General features: G+C 41.6%; 1 protein-coding gene across 1 annotated transcript in view; it reads right to left on the reverse strand.

Annotated features, from left to right (window-relative positions):
- cdh23 (cadherin-related 23) overlaps positions 1 to 20,335 on the reverse strand; it is a 415,870-nt gene that overhangs the window by 181,344 nt on the left and 214,191 nt on the right. Inside the window, exons 12-13 of the mRNA XM_062463257.1 lie at positions 18,923 to 19,072; positions 17,573 to 17,731 (exon numbers count right to left, since the gene is read on the reverse strand). Of these exons, the coding sequence (XP_062319241.1) occupies positions 17,573 to 17,731; positions 18,923 to 19,072 (309 nt within the window). The remainder of the gene's footprint in view (positions 1 to 17,572; positions 17,732 to 18,922; positions 19,073 to 20,335) is intronic.

A 20,335-nucleotide genomic window follows, 5' to 3' on the forward strand; every position in this document is an offset into this window, starting at 1 on the left:
AGCTTTACTGCAAGGTAGTGATGGGAAGTTCGGATCATTTTACTGATTCGGTTCTTTGAATCTCGTTCAGTAAAATGAACGAATCTTTTTTCGAGTCATTCGTTCATTTCAACGGGGGGGGGGGGGGGGGCGCGTCCACTGCAAACATGTATCATATTCTCATGTAGGTTAGTGCATGACATGTGCACCAGCAGATACTATTTTAAAAGAAATTCCTGCATTAAAATAATGTATCATGACAGTTTGTATGATTTGGTCATTTATTATCACACTAGCATTTAATTATCACGGCAAACAATTACACTGCACTAAACTGTAAGTGTAAATGTAAAGTGAAAATAACAAAACCAGTCAGTATGATGACTTGAGCGAATATCATTCACGTCTTACTAAAACAGCGGCCACGCGAAAGGGAATGAGGAAACTGTTTCCTCTACTAAAAAATACAATGCGGGTCACGTGAAAAAAGGATCCAAAGACTCTTAGAAAGACCGAGTCGGGAAATGAACAAATCGTTTGTTTCCTCTAGCTACCACTACAGAGCCTATGCAGGTCACGTGAAAAATGATCCAAAGACTCGTAGAAAGACTGAGTCGGGAAATGAACGAATCGTTCGTTTCCTCTAGCTACCACTACAGAGCCTATGCAGGTCACGTGAAAAATGATCCAAAGACTCGTAGAAAGACCGAGTCGGGAAATGAACGAATCGTTCCCTCTTGCGTTTCCTCTAGCTACCACTACAGAGCCTATACAAACAACGAAAATCACCAGTTAACTTGATTTAAATTTGCAAGAACTATAGACTTATACAATAACAGGCTTCAATGAACTGACAACATAAGTTATACGACTTACAGTTCTCAAGGACGCACACACGCAATCTCAACTGCGGTGTGAAGCGCGTGTCCGTGCAATTCTCCGACATGCACTCTAACAATCACTGCTGATAGATGGCCTAAAATGTTGTACAGCTTGATTTATGATACCGTGGCAGCAGAAATGTAGCCATAGAGGAAACACTGCACTATATATTATCACTCCAGGTTAAGAATACCAATGGAGGCTGCGTTGGAAATTGTAGGCTAAAACAAACTTTTGTCAGCATTTTGAGTGGAAATTTCATTTGCATTTGTACAGGTGTATTCGTGCACGTTGGGCTGGCCCTCGCAGCGGAACGACAGTTTACTGGCCGCTCTGTCCATTCGCGCACCTCAAAGTTGCGTATTGATCAGACAAGAAGACACGCTTATCAACTCGATTACTATTGATCAAAACAGAACGAGGGTTCTGCTGTAGCCTACTTGAAACATACTATTGAGAACATATTCGCTGACATGTATTGCACGCGTGATGAAAACAACTTTTTTTTTTATTATTATCGCAGACGTTTTTCTGCCTTTGGCGCTCGGGATTTGTCATTGGCGCTCGGGAAAACGGCTAACGGGAAACGGATTTATTATGACATTAGATTACAAGTAAACGATTTGTTGGTGAAATTATCATTACCTGTGGTTTCAAACCAGTGTACCTCACTGCAACGCTGTTGCCTAAGCGAGACACTAGTAGCTAACAAAAACATCTCCACAGCTGTTTAGGAAGTCAAACGGCGACAGAACATGTTCGGTACTCCCCTTACTTAAATCAATAGTCTTTCAATATGTGAAACTATCTGACTACTAACCTGAACTTCATTGCCACAGCCTAAATTTGTCAATCTGTCATGAAAATAATTCATTTCAGCCTAAACCGTAGAACGGAAAGTTAAATCGAATTCAACCAACGCAATCGCTACCAAGACAAACACAGCAGTAGTCTAGTACTGTAGGCCTACTGTAGTGGTACAATTTACCGGGGCAGCTTCTCCACACTGGGCTATATCGCATTTTGCCTTGTTACTGACAATGATCGCTTCCAGCAAACTTCTTTTGAATTAGCCATTTCCCCCTAAATAAATGTCAAGCTTATTTACGTTTTTTGGGGGCATATTTTCAGTTAGCAGATGGTACTGTTTCAATCGCGATTCCATGTAATACTGCCGATGACAACGTTGTTACTTATAATAGCTTGTTTCAAAGGGGTTCAGCTTGTTTCAAAGGTGGTTCTTAATGAATGAATGCAATATGAGTGGGATAAATGCTTGACAATATCACTACTGTAGAAGGGAAAAACTTAAGGTGACGTTTAAGTCATATAGGTTAGGTTCATACGTTCACACATTCATAGTTCGCTGGACCTGGTCGCGAGTCTCCCGGTCCTGTCCTACATCTATAAAGTTGAATAATGGATTTTGGTGTTTTAAAAACCCATCGACACTGTATGACTATGTTTAGCCTGTGTTCTGCTCCTCTCTCCCACCAACCGTCTCTGGAGGAGGGGATCCCTCTCTGAATTGCTCCTCCCAAGGTTTCTTCAATTTTTTTTCTCCTGTTGAGAGTTTTTTGGGAGTTTTTCCTTGTCTTCCTTGAGGGTTTAGGTTAGTTGAGGGGCAGTTCTATGGGCATATGTGAAGCCCTCTGTGACATGCTTGCGTGTAAAAAGGGCTATACAAATAAATTTGATTTGATTTGATTCATTCTACATTTACATTGTCATTTAGAAGACGCCCATATCCAGAGCGACTTACAGTAAGTACATGCTACACTTCACTTTTTGTATTTTGAATTGTACATGAGCAGCAACAAATGTAGGCTATGCTTTTAAATCTATGCAATCTTCATAAATAATAAGTAGGCATTCTTATATAAAATATACAGAAATTACAGTTAATAAACGGACCCATCTGCAACCGATGCAGCAAGCACACCCTACAATTTCCCCAGAAATTGTACCCTCTCTAGTTGGGTGTGCTTTGCCTTCGGCAAGGGCACAACCTTTGTTCTCTCACATATATATATATTATTTATTATTGTTTATTTTCTCCCCCCTAAGGATCAGTCAATATTTGGACTACATAGACCAGTGGTTCTCAACCCTGGTCCTCAAGTACCCCCTGTCCTGCATGTTTGAGATATTTCCCTGCTCCAACACACCTTATTCAAATGAATGGTCGTTAGCAGGCTTTTGCATAACTATATAACGAGCCATTAATTTGAATCAGGTGTGTTGGAGAAGGGAAACATCTAAAACATGCAGGACAGGGGGTACTTGAGGACCAGGGTTGAGAACCACTGACATAGACAACGCCTGTGTCAAAATGTTTGTCTTGGTCTCGATTGCGTTGCTTGTATTTTTATTTACGTTCCGTTGCACGGTTTAGGAGGTTACAACGTTTTTGTGGCAAAAAAGTGCCTTTAGTCGACGAAGGGTACTCAGTGCTATCTACGTCGTAAAGTTTAAACTCAAGCTTGTGTGGTGCGTCGCTGGCTTCACTGCCACAGCCTAAACTTTATGTCAAAACAAACATTCTCATTTCCGGCGCTTTCAAACAATCCCCTCACTCAGTGAAGTAGCCACCGCAACTAGCTTGCTCGTAGCAAACTTCTTTTGAATTAGCCATTTCTCCCTAAATAGATGTAAAGCTTATTTAAGTTTTTGGGGGCATATTTTCAGTTAGCAGATGGTACTGTTTGAATCGCGATTCCATCTGAAATACTGCCGGTGACAACGTTGTTACAGTAGCTTGTTTCAAAGGGGGTTCACTTGTTTCAAAGGGGGTTCTTGAGTACACTAAATGCTTGAAAATATCACTAGATGGGAAAAAACTTAAGGGGACGGACCCACCTGCAACCGACACAAGCGAGCACACCCTACAATTTCCACAGAAATTGTACCCTCTCTAGTTATATTTCATTACCCAAACCACAGAGTTTATCTGCAAAACAGTCCAATAGAAAACATACAGCAATGTATAAATTCTGCAATGCAAACTTGACGACCGGGACCACATCAAACGTTTATCGCAATTATAAAGGAAGGCTGTGTTCACACTTAACTTCTTTTTTTAGAAAAAAGCGCTGCCTTCAGCACCTTTTGAGCGCCTTTTGAGCGCCTTCTGCCTTTTCAGAAAAGCGCTGGGTGACGTCGAGCGCCTTTCTGACGAGAATTTTTGTAACCTGAACGGGAATCATACATTCTTGCGATACATTATTATCCGTTATTTTCCGTTGGTTACTTATCGACAGCTAGCTACTATGGCCAATAAAATGCAATTACTTGCTTTAGCTTTGGCGTTTGAGGAGCCATAGCCTGGTAACTAAGGTAGAAGGTTACTAGGGAAGGTACACTCGTACCTACTCTCCTCGTCCTGATTGGTCAGCTGTCAACAAGGCGCTTGACGTCACCCAGCGCTTTTCTGAAAAGTTGAGAAAATTGAACTCAAAAAGGCGTCGGGCTCAGCGCTTTTTTAGAAGTTTTTAAAAGGCGGCCTTTAAAAAAAGCTGATGTGTTCACCTCGCCCTAGAACGCTCGAAATTGCACGATTAGAATTACGATGGTAAACAATGACGGGACAGGCGACACTATATAGCTGAGGATGATGTTACGTTACTTCAACATTAGCTAATGTCTTGGTCTCACCCCCTCAAAGTCTCGGTCTTGTCTCTGTGATGGTAATTCTGAAGGATCAATGCGTAATAAAAACTGGTTAGATATCTTTCAAATACGTATTTATTATCTAACAACTGAACACAGAAACAACCATCTTTAACAATAGCCATCTGGCCATGAATCAGATGGGATCAGAAGTTTCCCTTCTTAGTCTACACATCTCACTACAATGTCCACTGTCTCCACTAAGGACAGAGGTGATATCTGCTGGCTAACTCTCCCCCTGCATAAATCAACCAGCCTGTCCTCCTGACCCAGGAAACACATTCCACAAGTGATGTCACAGTATATCACTAACTTCAAAAACCTTTATAACAGAATACAATGAAGTAGTATATTGTTAAACATTACTTTTCTAAACCTAATGGCATATATGACAGAGACTGCCCTCCTTTCAGTCACCACTGCCCTCCAGTCTGCCAGAGCGGCTTCCAGGTCATCCGTCATCATTCTGCTGGACCTTTCTGCAGCGTTTGATACGATTAACCACCAGATCCTGCTCGCCAGACTTTCTGAGATGGGCATCACTGGCACTGCACTCCAGTGGATCTCATCCTACCTGTCGGGAAGATCCTACCAGGTTTCCTGGGGAGGCAAACTGTCAGGCCCTCGCCAGCTCTCCACTGGTGTTCCACAGGGCTCCGTCCTTGGACCCCTCCTCTTCTCTCTGTACACCACCTCACTTGGACCAATCATCACCTCCCATGGCTTCTCCTACCACTGCTACGCTGACGACACGCAGCTGTACCTGTCGTTCCCCCCGACCGATCCGGGGATCTCAGCTAGGATTGAGGCCTGCCTCACAGACATCTCCGCCTGGATGACCGAGCACCACCTCCAGCTGAACCTCGCCAAAACAGAACTTCTCATCATCCCGGCTAAACCCTCCATCTCCCACGATCTCTCAATCACCCTGGGATCTGCGACGGTGACCCCTTCATCCTCTGCCAGGAACCTTGGGGTTACCATGGACGACGAGCTCTCCCTCACGGCCCACATTGCTGCGGTCTCCCGGTCGTGTAGATTCACCCTCTACAACATCCGGAAGATCAGGAGATACCTGTCTGAGCACTCCACCCAGCTGCTAGTCCAAGCACTTGTCCTCTCCAAGTTGGACTATTGCAACTCGCTGCTCGCTGGTCTCCCAGCATGTGCAACCCGCCCCCTTCAGAGGATTCAGAACGCAGCGGCCCGCCTGGTCTACAATCTACCCAGACGCTCCCATGTTACCCCGCTCCTCATCTCTCTCCACTGGCTACCTATCATGGCCCGTATCAGATTCAAGACCCTGGTATTGACCTTCCGAGCAGTGAACGGGACTGCACCCGTCTACATCAAGTCTCTCCTGCAGCCTTACACCCCCACCCGTCACCTACGGTCTTCTTCAGACAACCGCCTGGTGGTCCCACCGCTCAAGACCGCCCGGTCCCAACACAAGCTCTTCTCCTGTCTGGCCCCCCAGTGGTGGAATCAACTCCCCACCTCCATCAGAGACACTGACTGTCTCTCCACCTTCAAGAAAAGGCTCAAGACGCACTTGTTCCGGGAGTACAACGGTACTTAGGAATGGTTCGCTTGACCCGATGTTAGTTTCCTCAAGGATCACAATGACTCTTGCTTAGAGACTTGTTGCTCTTGTGGTTAGTGGTAACTGACTTAAATTTTTGTACTCGCTGTGATATATTGTTTTTTTATTATTGTTGCTTGCTTTTTTCCACAGGTACACTTGCACTTATAGCAGTTCATGTTGTTTAATTGTAACTTGTTTAACTACATGCTCTTATGGTTCTTCCCTTTGGCACTTATTTTGGTTGTTCACAATGTGTGCTTCATGTTTTGGCTACTCGCAATGTTTTGTGGCTATCTATGATCAGTGACCTAGGCACTTTGTAAAGCTCTCTCTTGGAAGTCGCTTTGGATAAAAGCGTCTGCTAAATGAATAAATGTAAATGTAAATATATGAAATAATTCCATCACATCTCGGTCTCAATACACTCTAGTCTTGGTCCTAACTTCAGGGAGTCAGGTGGCTGAGCGGTTAGGGATGCGGGCTAGTAATATGAAGGTTGCCAGTTTGATTCCCGGCTGTGCAAAATGACGTTGTGTCCTTGGAGCGAGGCACTTCACCCTACTTGCCTCGGGGAGAACGTCCCTGTACTTACTGTAATGTGCTCTGGATAAGAGCGTCTACTAAATGTAAATCCACTCTCTGTCTTCACCTCCTCGCTCTCCTTTCTTGTTTCCCCTCATTCCCTGTACTTCCTCCCTCTCTGGTGCCCCCATCCTTCAATCTCTCCCCACAATGTCAGGACACACATAATAAAGCCCCGTTATTAATTATGGCGAGGGTGTTGGGGCCAGCCACCTTGGGTAGAGAAGAGAGGCTTCACCCTCTTTATTGCAATAATGAATTATAATTACTGTTGTGACTATAACCCCCTGTACTAGTGGTTTACCGGCTGCAGTCGCCACATCCTCCTGCCTCTAATTTATAACTCTCTTCTGGAGACATTTATTATGGTGCCTGGGCCTGGAACACACAGCATCTGCATACAGCCCATAAAGCAGGCAGGGATAACTAGGTAGCAGTAAAACACATTGTAGGTCTATATCACCCTGACTGGACAATTGGTTAGCTGGCTGGCTTGTTGGCTGAAAGGATGGCTGGCTGGCTGCATGGAAAGCTGTCTGGGAAGCTGGGTTACTGGAAAGCAAGATAAAACACTGTATTCTTGTACTTAACAAAGGGATGTGTGTTATATTGGAAGATGTGTGTTTGAAGGAGAGGATGAAAGATGAGTGAAGATAAAGGCAGGGAAAGTGTGAGAAGGAAAATAATGTTTCCCATAAATGCATTCCAAGACTACACAAATCGTGCAAACACACACACAGTGTTGGAAAAAACTAGAACAAAAATTCATTAGTAATCTAATGGTTAAAGAAAAAAGAGAAACTGAAGTACAATTGGAGGCAATAAATAAGAGATGAAGGAATGCAAACACACTCCAACCCAAGGAGGAGGCAAAACAAAGACCAATTTTACTGATATGAGAGCTTGTGGTCCTCCTGGGGGAGAGAGAGACACTGAGTGAGGTGGAGAGGGACTCGGACAGAGAGTAAATCACAATAAATATTTATAATGATAAGTAACGCTGCATTTCATAAATATTTAAGAATCACTGCCCTATATTTGTGTGTGTGTGTGTGTGTGTGTGCATGCATGGGTGTTTCCACCCATTATAAAAGGAAGAAAGAGTCTGTAGGGCTGTCAGGTGTTGAGCCATGCAAACAGCAGAGTTGCTGCATAGAGCATTTGATCATCCAGATTAATAATAAATATTAAGGTAAACAAAGGACTTCAATCACAATTACTGCTTGTGCATTTGAAAAACGAATGGGAACATCACGGTAAACGTCCGTGATTTCAAATTACATAAAAAATGATTATTTCGCCCTAGTCCAACCCCTGTAACTTCCAAAAACACAGAGCACTGAACTCAAAGTGCTCTGGTTTATGGCTATAAAACTTAACTCTTGAGCTGCCTTCGGGTCACATGACCCAAAGGTTCATAATGAACCATCATTTTGTTTACCCAATTTTACCCAATACAAAAACCTTCAACCTTCGCAATGTAGGGGGTCTGAGACAGCCCATCAGTTAAAAGAAAATGCTTCACTTTGTTTTTGTATGCGGTAAAGTTGTCACAATACGATGGTGGGTCACAATGACTGATGGGTCAGAATGACCCGAAGATAACACAAAGGTTAATATAGGTCACATGTCAAAATGCTGCAAATTAGTCCTACTACAGATCAAGACAAAGAACAGAAACCTCCTTTTTTTGTTAAACACTCATTACACTGCACAAAACATTCTCTCAATCCAAATCCCAACCTGAGAGAGACTTTGACTCAAACACACTCACACACATACCCAAATACATAAATGTGTAAACGACTGTGTGTGAGTCTGGTGCAGTTTTTACTTGTGGTAACCTTGGTCTGGGAACTGTGAAGGATGCGCCAGGGTGACACAGGACCTGCTGCCATGTGAGTGTGTGTGTATGCATGGGTGGTTTCATGTGCATGTGGGGGTCCCTACATGCAGGCATGTACTTCTTGTGTGTGTATATGTGTCTGCCTGCCAGTTCTCAGACATATGCCCATCGCAGCAAAAGGTGTTTATGGCTGCAGGCAGGAGTAAGGAAACGTCTTTCAGTCGGTCAACCAGACTGTGTATTCAGAGGACTGAGCACATGTGGCTGGGAGAACAAGTGTGTGTGAGCAGAACACTGAGGAGAAGAACACACAACTGAGTGTGAACTGAGAGAACACGCTCCAAACTGTATATGACGCCACAGCTGAAACTTATTTGTTGTTGGAGCCCCTGTGAGAGCATGCAATCTCCATTTCATGAGGCTAGGCCTTTAAGCACTATTGATTTCCACAGTGGGTTCTGGTGATTGGATCTTGTGGATAAGGAGAGTCTGTCATAGAAAAGAGTGGTAATGAATAATAACCCAGTCTTATATGGGGGGTTAGCTGATAACTAGAAACAGCATTCTCCCCTAAGTTCATCTGCTGCACCAATGTGTGGGTGTGTGTGTCAGGACATGAAGGGTGACTTTTGCTACATGGAGGAATGTAAGACTAACTAAATGCAGAAATGCACACACACAAACACACAATCCCTTTTGGAATCTGCTCTCAAAAGGCCCTAATATACTTCACGCTAAGTATGTGTATGCATGTGCAGGATGGCTGCTGCACGTATCCTGCATTAGTTTGGTGCATACTTTGTGGGTGTCTCCCTAGGCCCTGGTGTACGCATATACCAGGTGCAACACCAACATAAATCCTGAGGCGGTATACCAAAGACCCGCTGACGTTCTGCAAGATGCAAACAGGAAACAGCGATTAAGTAGTGTAAGCTTGGAGACACCTCTCATATGCTGAAGATTGGAGTGGCTGGATGGAGTCTTTGCTTGATGGTTCCCACACCTCACTGTGTGACTAACTGCTGCATTTGGTTGTTATATGTTGATAATTAAGAGTCAAGATGTGGTCTGATTGTTTGTTATAGACATAATGATTGGATGTAAAAGGAAGGGTTGTTGAGGAAACTTAGCCACAGCACGCAATTTTAATTGATATGTGAGGTAAGCGCTAAGACTCAAAGTGCAAATTCAATTTTGTCAAGCATCTTTTAAAGTCTGCAGACATGGAGGACACGCCTGCTACCAGGCTCTCGTTGTGTCGCTCAAAGTAGCAATAGTTTCAACAGGCTTTATACAACTTCTTGTGGTGAGTTGTTGTTTGTCATCTCAAACAGTTAAATGCCCAAAAGTCACCATTCTCCAAATGCAATCAAATGGTTTCCTTAGTGTCATCACATCATCAGAGATAACAATGGTCAGTCATGTGTAGACAGAATCAAAGTACATACAGACATACAGAAATTATACTTATGACTTCCACAGTAATATATCAAACATGCATCACAGTGTGGAGCATTGCTCTTGAGATTCTTTGTCTCCAGAGACTCCTCCTCAGCTCCTGCTTCTCTTTCTGCTTCTTCTTGCTCTTCTTTTACTCTCTCCAATTTACAATAATCATGGTAGGTAAGAGTAGGTAAGATTTAAAACCTTCATTTTGTAACATGTTTACCATGTAATTCATTTACTTTGTTAGCAATGTTATAAAATATACATTCATTTAACTTACTTTGACCATTCCTGTTCTGATTTAACCCATAGAGTCAAACAGTTAATATTAATGCACTCCTCTTCCATTAGATCGAGGTGCCTTGATTTGGTTGTTTGACCAATATTAAAACCCTTACAGTAGTAGTACACAATGGTGGTGAATTTTGAAGAAATTGGCGCCACTGCTGCTTTTTCTGTTATCTTCTTAAGACATAAACAATACCTCCAATTGTAGCGCTATGTTTATCGATTAACAATACTTGATGTAGTCTACGTATTTCCGTATTTCCGGTCTGGTAGAAAATGTGGTAACACTTTAGAATAATGGTCAGTTGTTAATGAGTAGCTATGCAGGTCACCTTTATGACCTGCATGACCTGCATAGCTACTGACCTGCAGGTCAGTAGATTTAGGGGGGACGCTAGGTACTAGTCCCCACCAATATTTTAAGATGACAAAATTGTCCCCACCAATATTTTAGCGAACTCCTTTGTGCTGTAATTTGGATCGATTCCGAAAAAATATTTTGCACAATATATTAGCAAAACTCTTCTATTGTTCTATTGCTCTATTATTGTTCGTCGCCCAGAAAAGTGAAAAATACATTTTCAAATTACCCAATGCGCCCTCGAGCCTGCGAGACAAGATAATGTAATTTAATTGGCTGAAGTGGCAGTCAGAAATACTTCGTGAATCTTGACTTGCAGAAAGAGAGCTGTCAGTAGTCTGACACGGTAAACTACTAAATACGCCAGGAAATAATAAAGCCTCATATTAGTATTTCGTTTGGTCTCAGCATTGATATTTTTGACCCTTTTGTGCTTTGTAGATAGAAAAATGTCACCCAAAAAGAAAAGATGTATCAGAAGTTTTTTCACCATCCAGAGAGTAAGTAGCTAGCAAGGTCGTTGTTAGTTAGCTACTGTAATAGGAAAACTACCCACACAGTGCAAACCTGCTAGCCTTACATCGCCACCCATTCTACAATGGAAACATGTTTTGAAAGTTGTTAGTGTAGTAGAGCATGTAACTTTTGCTTGTATTAAATCTATCCCTAGCGTCTGCAATCTTTCGACCAGTGTGTTAGCAGCAGCTGGTCTTGTTGAAGCCAGAAGGATAAAGCTAACCTACCCACATAATAGGACCGTGCTAGTTTAGCCTAGTACCAGCAGGCTAGCAACTTAAAAGTGATATTAACTGGTAGTAAGTAGGCCTATATAATCCCTTGGATAGTAATATGGCTATCCCTGTAATCTCGACCAATGTCAGCAGTCAACTAAGCATGGTTAGTGTCTGTATTAAATTGATGAATTACTGTGCAGGAAAAACAGCACTCTGAAGCTACAGATGTAGAGCAGGTTGGTGATGAATCAGCATCAGGGGTTCAGGTGAGCAGTTGAATGTGTCCATTTTGGTAAAGATTGCATTAAATTGCTGTTTTTACGGGATGTTTAGACAATGTTACCCATGAATGTTATCATTCACACTTATACTTGTAGGTAGTAAAAAGGTGCTATAAATTGGGATGCCCAAATATAAATCATTATTTCATTGCTCAGAAGTCCAGTACAGCTGATGTAGGCCTTGAACAGCTCCATAAAACCTAAACCAATTACCTACATATAATTTCAAGTTCAGTGTCCCTACCAAAGGTGAGACCAAACCTACGCCCTTGATGCAGGAAGTAATAGGTAGTCCTACATTAACACCGAACTTAATACTATTAAGTAATATGGAACCAAGATTAACTAAGCAGTAAGTAATAGCAAATTTAGTACAAAGGTAGTTCCTTGGTAGGTATTTGATTATTACTAAATAAATATATCCTCATTGAGAGCTACTTGTGAACTATGACTAATTAAGAAAAGAATAACCAATTAATTACTAATCACAAAAGTAACATGTCTAAAAAGGGAACAATTGTGTTTTTCTTACTCTTAAAATGGTCATAACATTTCAGAAGCTTGTGCCTCAAATGGGTTCTTTGTGAAGTTTATGAATATTATATCCCCCCACATAGGAATAATTCTATGGGGGGACACGTCCCCCCAATATTTGATCCTACTGTATGATTGTGGGACACGTCCCCCCAAATATTTCATCATACTGTATGATTATGTGGGCAATATCCATGTGACTGCTACATCTTTCTGCAGTTCCAAAAATATAAAATCCCGACCAGTCCATTTCCCAAATCCATTCGACTTGCCTTACACTATACATTAACAAAACCTATTTGTCCTGAAATCCATGTCATGTTTTCCCTATGTTATTAGATGTTTCCCTGCGCCGGAAACATATAAAACATGCAGGGCAGGGAGGCCCGAGGACCAGTATTGGGAACCCCTGCCCTATACCTTTGTACAATTGTGCACCGTCAATGAGTGAGTTAGGAGCGCGAAATCAGACAGACATTTGGCACATATTTATGGATGGTAAATATCCAGTATTTGACTAACATAATCCCTTATATAACGACTAGGTGAATTACACTAGAATTTTGAATTGTAGAATTAGTGCAAATTTCGATAGCAATACTATACAGCTTGTATTATTGGGAATTTACAGCTAGCCTGGCGTTACAGCAAACTGGGATAGCGGTCAGTGACAGGCTTGTCAAACGTACCAAACCCAGCTAGCTAGCGTTTTGGGTCACGTTCCTGTTCTCTAAATTGGGTTAGCAAGTTATTTTAGGGTCCTGCCATTTGTTCTTTCTTCCTTCATAATTTTCATCCCTTAATTTTGCATTGCTGTTGTATTTCATAGTAGTGGCCAATGCTAGAATCATTATAGAGTGAGTATACGTTGGTTTGGGTTAGGGTTAGCCATTTACTTACTTAGGCCTAGTTATTTCTTATTCACTATTATCTATTAGTAGTCCATCCGACACCTGCACTATGCACTATGCACAAGCCACCTTATTTGCACTACTGCCCATTCATAATCATATTCTTACATATATTTTATTTATATTTTATAATTTACATTTTAAATTGTTTTATTTTTTAGATTGTTAGTTCCTAGGATTAGTTCGTACTTTTATACTTTTTGATTGAAGATCCGTATATGTTTATTGTTTGCACCTTCCGGCCACAGTAAATTAACAGTAATTTTGAAACAAAATTACACAGTAAGTTTGTGTAAACCTACATGGCGAATAAAACCAAATTTTGATTCTGATTCATTTATCCATTATGTTTGACTCAGTTTCTCATCACAGTTTGTTGAATGTGTTGAATGTTTCATTCTAAAATACTGAATTTTTGTTTAGTTTATTGCTAGGTTTCATCATTGTGCCAAACAAAGAATGTTTAATTCAGACATATTTTACACAGTGCTTTATTCTTGCATGCACAGTTGTGCATTTTTGCATTACGTATGATTTTCTTTTACGATTTAATGAAAATCTTCCAGTGCATATAATAAAAAAAATGTTAGACCCAATCACTGCAGTTGTTTTATGTTGTATATAGTGACATGTTAGTGAGGAGTTAACATGTTTTTCACTTTAAAATAATGGTCCACATCACTAGTAATTCCTGCGGGATGACAAGGTCACGAGCTTGAGTAATTAGTGAGGAATTAACATGTTTTTCACAAATAATATAATAAGTCATTTAATTTAATATTTGACACATATTGTACAAGCATACATTTTTGTGAGGCACTAGTGATATTCTAACAAACATTGTAATCTGGACAATGTGGTTTTGCGCTTATCGGAACATAAATGCAGTCCATGTCTTCATTAAGGATGCAAATTGTTTTTGACAAGAGAACATCAATGTTTATATTCATATCCTAAAGAGAAGTCCTCCTCAGGCGGGTACTGTAATATAAAGGTAGGTCTTTGGAGTCTGAGACAAATTGAACTGACACTCAATAGAGCACATAATAGTGAACTTATCAAATCATGAGCGTGTCAGCTAATTCTTTAAAATGTTAAACAAATGATCATTATTTGTATTATTCGAATGTTTAAGTTTGAAATAAACAGAGAACATACGTCCATCCTTTGGTGAGAGTAGTAGTCACAATCTCAACCTGTAGCTAATGTATTTGGGGGGATATAATATTCATAAACTGCTTTCCACAAAGAACCCATTTGAGGCACAAGCTTCTGAAATGTTATGACCATGTTAAGAGTAAAAAAAAAACTACTGTACCTTTGTACTAAATTTGCTATTACTTACTGCTTAGTTAATCTTGGTTCCACTACCTATTACTTTCTGCATAGCTACTCGTTAACCCATTATTCTAAAGTGTTACCAAAAATGTTCTGTTGTTAACCTTCCTAGTGGACATACACTAACACTATATTGCCAAAGGTATTCACTCAGCTATCCAAATCATTGAATTCAGGTGCACAAAGCAAGGGCCATAAAGACATGGATGAGCGAGTTTGGGGAATAACTTGACTAGCCTGCACAGAGTCCTGACGTCAACCCGAAAGAGCACCTTTGGGATGAATTAGAGCGGAGACTGCGAGCCAGGCCTTCTCATCCAACATCTGTCTGACCTCACAAATGCACTTCTGGAAGAATTGTCAAAAATTCCCATAAACACACTCCTAAACCTTGTGGAAAGCCTTCCTAGAAGAGTTGAAGCTGTTATAGCTGCAAAGGGTGGGCCGACATCATATTAAATCCTATGGTTTAAGAATTGGATGTCACTCACGTTCATATGCGTGTGAAGGCAGATGAGCGAATACTTTTGGCAATATAGTGTAGCTTTTAAACATAAATTTAGACAAAGTATGCAGTAGAGTATGTAAGCAAACCCGTTGTGTCATGTTCACATACCTACCGTATTTTTGGGAAAATAAGCCGCATCGTGTATAAACCGCACCACCCCAGAATTAGCACTTTGTGTTTGTAAATCGGAGCAGGCTACATGGGCCGCAAGGTCTTTTAGAAAATGATTCCCGCTCCACAGTCTGGCATCTACACAATCTTTAGCTCATAAAAAAGAACGAGTCGTGCTAAGCTACCAAAAAAAAGTTTGTCGCTAACATTCCAGTCGATTGTCGATGCGTCTATGTTTTATGCAGAACTAGTTTCTTCAGAGCGTAATAGGATTTTGGTGGCACGGTTCGACACGTGATCGTTCTACACCAATAAGGTAGCTGCTTTTTGTCAACATGGATGGATATGACTTATCAGACTTATGTCGTTGTTGTAACATTCAATTCACTTGGGAGTACAACGGCACTAGTCGACATAATGACATAAGTCTGTGCCAAACCCGTGTCAAACGTGTCAAACCGTGCCAAAGTCACGTGTCAAACCGTGCCACCAAAATCCTATTACGTTGTCCCTCGGGAGTTGCCGTAGGCTTGATGCTGAAAGCATTACGTGAAATCAGTGAGGGGAGGGCTGTTCGAATTAGCCTGGTCCTAACCAGACTGTCATACATTTCATTTGTACAGAGAGTCTGGGATCGCTCCATTAACAAGCGTTGACTTCCTTGTAGGCGGGTACTCTGTTGAAGTTTTTTTTAAACCATTGGATCTTCCCAGAGCCACTCTGGATCTGCCATAACCAATCGCTAGCGTTCGCTTTAGCCAATTCCTTCACGACTAACGGAGCTAGCTGGAAAATCAAACAAACCCCGTGGGGATCAAAGATTGTTATTGCTCCGGCTTTAACTTCTGGATATTCAGCAGCGTTGCCACAACGGACCGAATGGCTTCGCTCGCATCTTTTTCCGCCGCCATTACCGAACTACAACAAAACTAGCGCACAACATCATCGTCATCGTTCTCAGCCACTCCCTCTGTTTGCTGATTGGACCGGTAGAAAGTTAACCTGAGACATCTGACTTACGTACCTCATGCCCAGACGCAGTACAGAAGCCAAATCCAATTTGAGCGGAAGTACGTAGGGCAGAGCCAGGCTATGTTCGAATGGCGATGTCAAGAAGAGCAGTGGTAAAATACAAGTTATGAAAAGAGGCCGTGCCCGTGTCTTATTGTCCACACGATCATACAATTATATCTCAAACAAACTTACAAAGAGTTCGGTTACACTACCAAAGTTGAATTAGTAATGTTGTTAGCGATGCTAGTGTTATTTTGCTAGCTAGCCTATAACATTTCACTGGGTCTGCATCTGTTTGATTAACTGAAATTATTATGAAACATTATGTTCTACTTGCCATTTGCCTACTTTAGCAAGTCACTGTATTTCCAAGCACTGATAGTGTAACTGAGACGACAGTAAATAATTCCTCTTTCAAGTAATAAGTGTTGAGCATTAAATTAGCTGCACGGTCTGTAGTGATCTTGAAACAGAGACACTTTTTTGTTCTAAAACCAGACTATAAGCCGCTTCGAAATATAAGCCGCACAAGCACAAGAACACTGTAAAATCGGAGTACAAGCCGCGGCTTATTTTCCAAAAATTACGGTACGTACATACACATACAAAACTGGAGTAAATCAAGGCTCTTGGGTATGTGTGTGATGGATTGCAGAAGGCTTCCATGGTTTGTGTGAGAGGGTGTGTGGTAAATTGTGTGTCTGTGAGGGTGTGTGTGAGGATGTGTGTGCATGAGTTTGTCAAGCAGTGTGTGAGAGGGTGTGTGTGAGTATGTCTTAAAGGGTTTGTGTGTGAGAGGGTATGTGTGTAAGAGGGTGTGTGAGAGTCTGTGTATGAGAGAGTACGTGAGAGGCTGAGTGTGAGAGGGTGTGTCAGAGGGTGTATGTAAGAGTGTGTGTGAGAGGGTGTGTTAGAGTTTGAGTGTGTGTGTGCAAAGAGGGTGTGTTCAACCATGTTTGGGTGTAAGGATGTGTGTGCATGAGTCTGCCATGGTGTGTGAGAGATTGTGTGAGAGGGTGTGTGTGAAAGTATGTGTATTAGAGGGTGTGTATGTTAGAGCAGTGGTTCCCATCCCTGGTCCTCAGGGAACACCTGTCCTGCATGTTTTAGATGTTTCCCTGCTCCAACACACCTGATTCAAATGAATGGTCATAAGCAGGCTTCTGCAGAGCTGGATAACAACCCATTCATTTGAATCAGGTGTGTTGGAGCACAAACATCCAGGCAAGGCCATAATCCTAATACATATTGGGGGGGACACATCCCCCCCCAATATTCCAATCTGGTCAAAATTTCCCCCCCAATATATTGATATAAAAATATAAATGTGCTACGCTACATTTATTTGAATCAGGTGGTTGGAGCAGGGAAACATCTAAAACATGCAGGGCAGGGGGTCCCGGGGACCAGGATTGAGAACCCCTGTGTTAGAGGGTATGTGTGTGAGAGGGTGTGTGTAAGATGATGTGTGTGTGTGTGAGAGAGAAGTGTGTTTATCCTCACCAGGATGCGTAGCAGTGAGGTCCCGGTGGGGGTGTTCTCCGGCATGCTGATGTTGTACAGGGCTTGGCTGAAGATAGGCCGGTTGTCGTTCTCATTGATCAGGTCGATGAAGACACGGGCGAAGCCAACATGGTCCGCCATGGACTCGTTGGCAAAGAGCTGCATGGACAAGAAGCAAGACCGTTGTCACTAACTGTACACTATCTCCCACCATTCAGCACTTAGCATCATGCAGGCCTATTCCAAAATAACAAACCTATAAAGTAAACATTATTTATAATATACTAATAATATTATAATATCATAAAATTAACTGTAGTATATAGCTACTTAAACTATTTAGATTCCAGTGAACCTAATGCTAAAATGTTAGCTAGATAATGACATACTGTGCAGTGAACCGTAAACTGATTCACAAAAAGGGAAAAGGCAACTTTCCCTTTTTAGAAATGGTTCAGCCTTTGCCTGATTGATCTGAGTTGTTTTGAGCTTTAGAAATGTTATTGGGAGAGCTTTCCAAAACAAATCACCCAGTAGCTCTGTAAATACTGCTTGTGTAATTTGGAGCAACTACATACCAATTCTGATCCTCAAACAAGTCTACCGTAGCGAGAAGTGACATTTAAATTAGTTTTAAAGTCAGAGGAAGAAACTGAATCAGCAATGTTTGTCAGAAATTGAAAAACAAGACACTGTTGTAGAACAGCTTTAGAGAGACAGCTTTAAAGATGTGTTAAAGCATCTCAGGACAGACTCTTAATCACAGATGAAGAGAGGGACAAAAAGAGCGAGATAGAGACAGAAAGAAAGGGGATGTTTATTGAAGGGATGTCTTGATTATATGCTTTCATCTAATCATACAATGGGACATTTACATTACATTTAGTCATTTAGCAGACGCTCTTATCCAGAGCGACTTACAGTAAGTACAGGGACATTCCCCCGAGGCAAGTAGGGTGAAGTGCCTTGCCCAAGGACACAACGTCAGTTGGCTTGACCGGGAATCGAACTGGCAACCTTCGGATTACTAGCCCGATTCCCTCACCGCTCAGCCACCTAACTCCCTGGTTCAATATGAATGACAGATTGTACTGTCTCCTCAATATTTCACTTCACAAGAGTTCTTCTAATTGCCTTAACAAAGCCACCATTTTCTTCCTTCATATCTACAAGTGTATACAGACAGCTCAATAACACTAGCTCCACACAGCCTTGCATGCAAGTGTGTGCCGCTGTGTGTGTGTCAGTGTTTGTGTCTGTGTGTGTACAGTAAGTGTTTGTATGTGCAACAGTGTGTGTGTGTATATGGGTACAGTATTTGTGTGTGTGTGTGTTTAAGTGTGAACTCACAGAGAAGCTGTAGCTGCGGATGGTCTCATAGTCCAGAGGCACGGCCACCCTCATCCTGATGTCTGCCCGACCCTGCACTGCTGTGGGCGAGATGGTGAAGTGCTGCGAGTTGTTCCCTGTCAGATAGACCTGGAACATGCTGTTCACTCCCTGAGGAGAGGAGATGAGAGGAAAGGAGAGGACAGGGGAGGGAGGGGGAAAAAAAGGAGAGGACAACAAAAGAGAGGGAAGGAGTAAGATGTTAAAATAAGTACAAAGCACTGCATTAGACAGTAGTGGAATACAGAGAATAAAGAGACAAAGGTAACATACAAACACATACTAGAATGTACAAGACACATTGGATGCTCAGTGTGAGTGTTTGTATCCTCTGTCTGATCAAGCACTGGGTAATGGATAGGCCCATCTGTTAGACACGCAAACGTAACAATGTCCCACAAATGTAGTAAACCACAAACAATACAAATTTCCAGCTTTTAATGTAACAATCCCACAAAAGTTATACATTTCCCACAAACGTAAAAGCAGTTGCCTACCACCAACGTAATACATACTTGCCCAAGGACACAACGTCCTTGGGCTAGTAACCAGAAGGGTGCCAAATGAAGTTGTGTCCTTGGGCAAGGCACTTCACCCTACTTGCCTCGGGGGGAATGTCCCTGTACTTACTGTAAGTCGCTCTGGATAAGAGTGTCTGCTAAATGACTAAATGTAAATTTTCTGCCTTTGTCCTTCCTCATTTGGCAGCCAGGAGCAGTGGGCAGTCACAAAGGCCCATTTCGAGTGCTCATTCATGGCCTGGCTAGGGACATGACCTAGTAGAGCCATTTTTCCTGTTCTAAAAAAGTGTTCACTGACTCCAAACAGGAATTAATTTTTGGCAGAATCATGATCTGGGTGGAGTCCCCAGAATAAATAATATCCAGCTGTTACTGACGATCAATACTTTGCATTCTTTAGCCTACTTATGCATAGTTTAATTGTAAGCAGGTGTGTTTGTACTGAAACATTTCTATAGGGTTACAATAATTGGTTTGAAATCTTTCAAGAACTTCTGCAATTTTTTTATCTTTACTTTGTTATAAAACCTGAAACTAATATGATGGGAAAACACTTGATCAGTCAAAGCAGGCCAGTACCTAGTGGACAACTATGTGTGAAGAAAATGTAATTGGCTGGTAAAGACATTTGGAGTACTTGGAACTTGTAAAAGCTGCAGATTTGGATTATATTAGTGATTTATTACATTTGTCGGAAGTTATTACATTTTTCAAAGCTGAAGATTGTCACCTTCTTGCAAATGAAACTATATACAGCAAACAAAATAATTATTACATTTGCGGAATATTACGTATTACGTTTGTGGTAGGCAACTGCTATTACATTTGCGGGAAACGTTTGTGGGATTATTAC

This window comes from Osmerus eperlanus, chromosome 6 (genome assembly GCF_963692335.1).
Source record: "Osmerus eperlanus chromosome 6, fOsmEpe2.1, whole genome shotgun sequence".
Lineage (NCBI taxonomy): Eukaryota > Metazoa > Chordata > Actinopteri > Osmeriformes > Osmeridae > Osmerus > Osmerus eperlanus.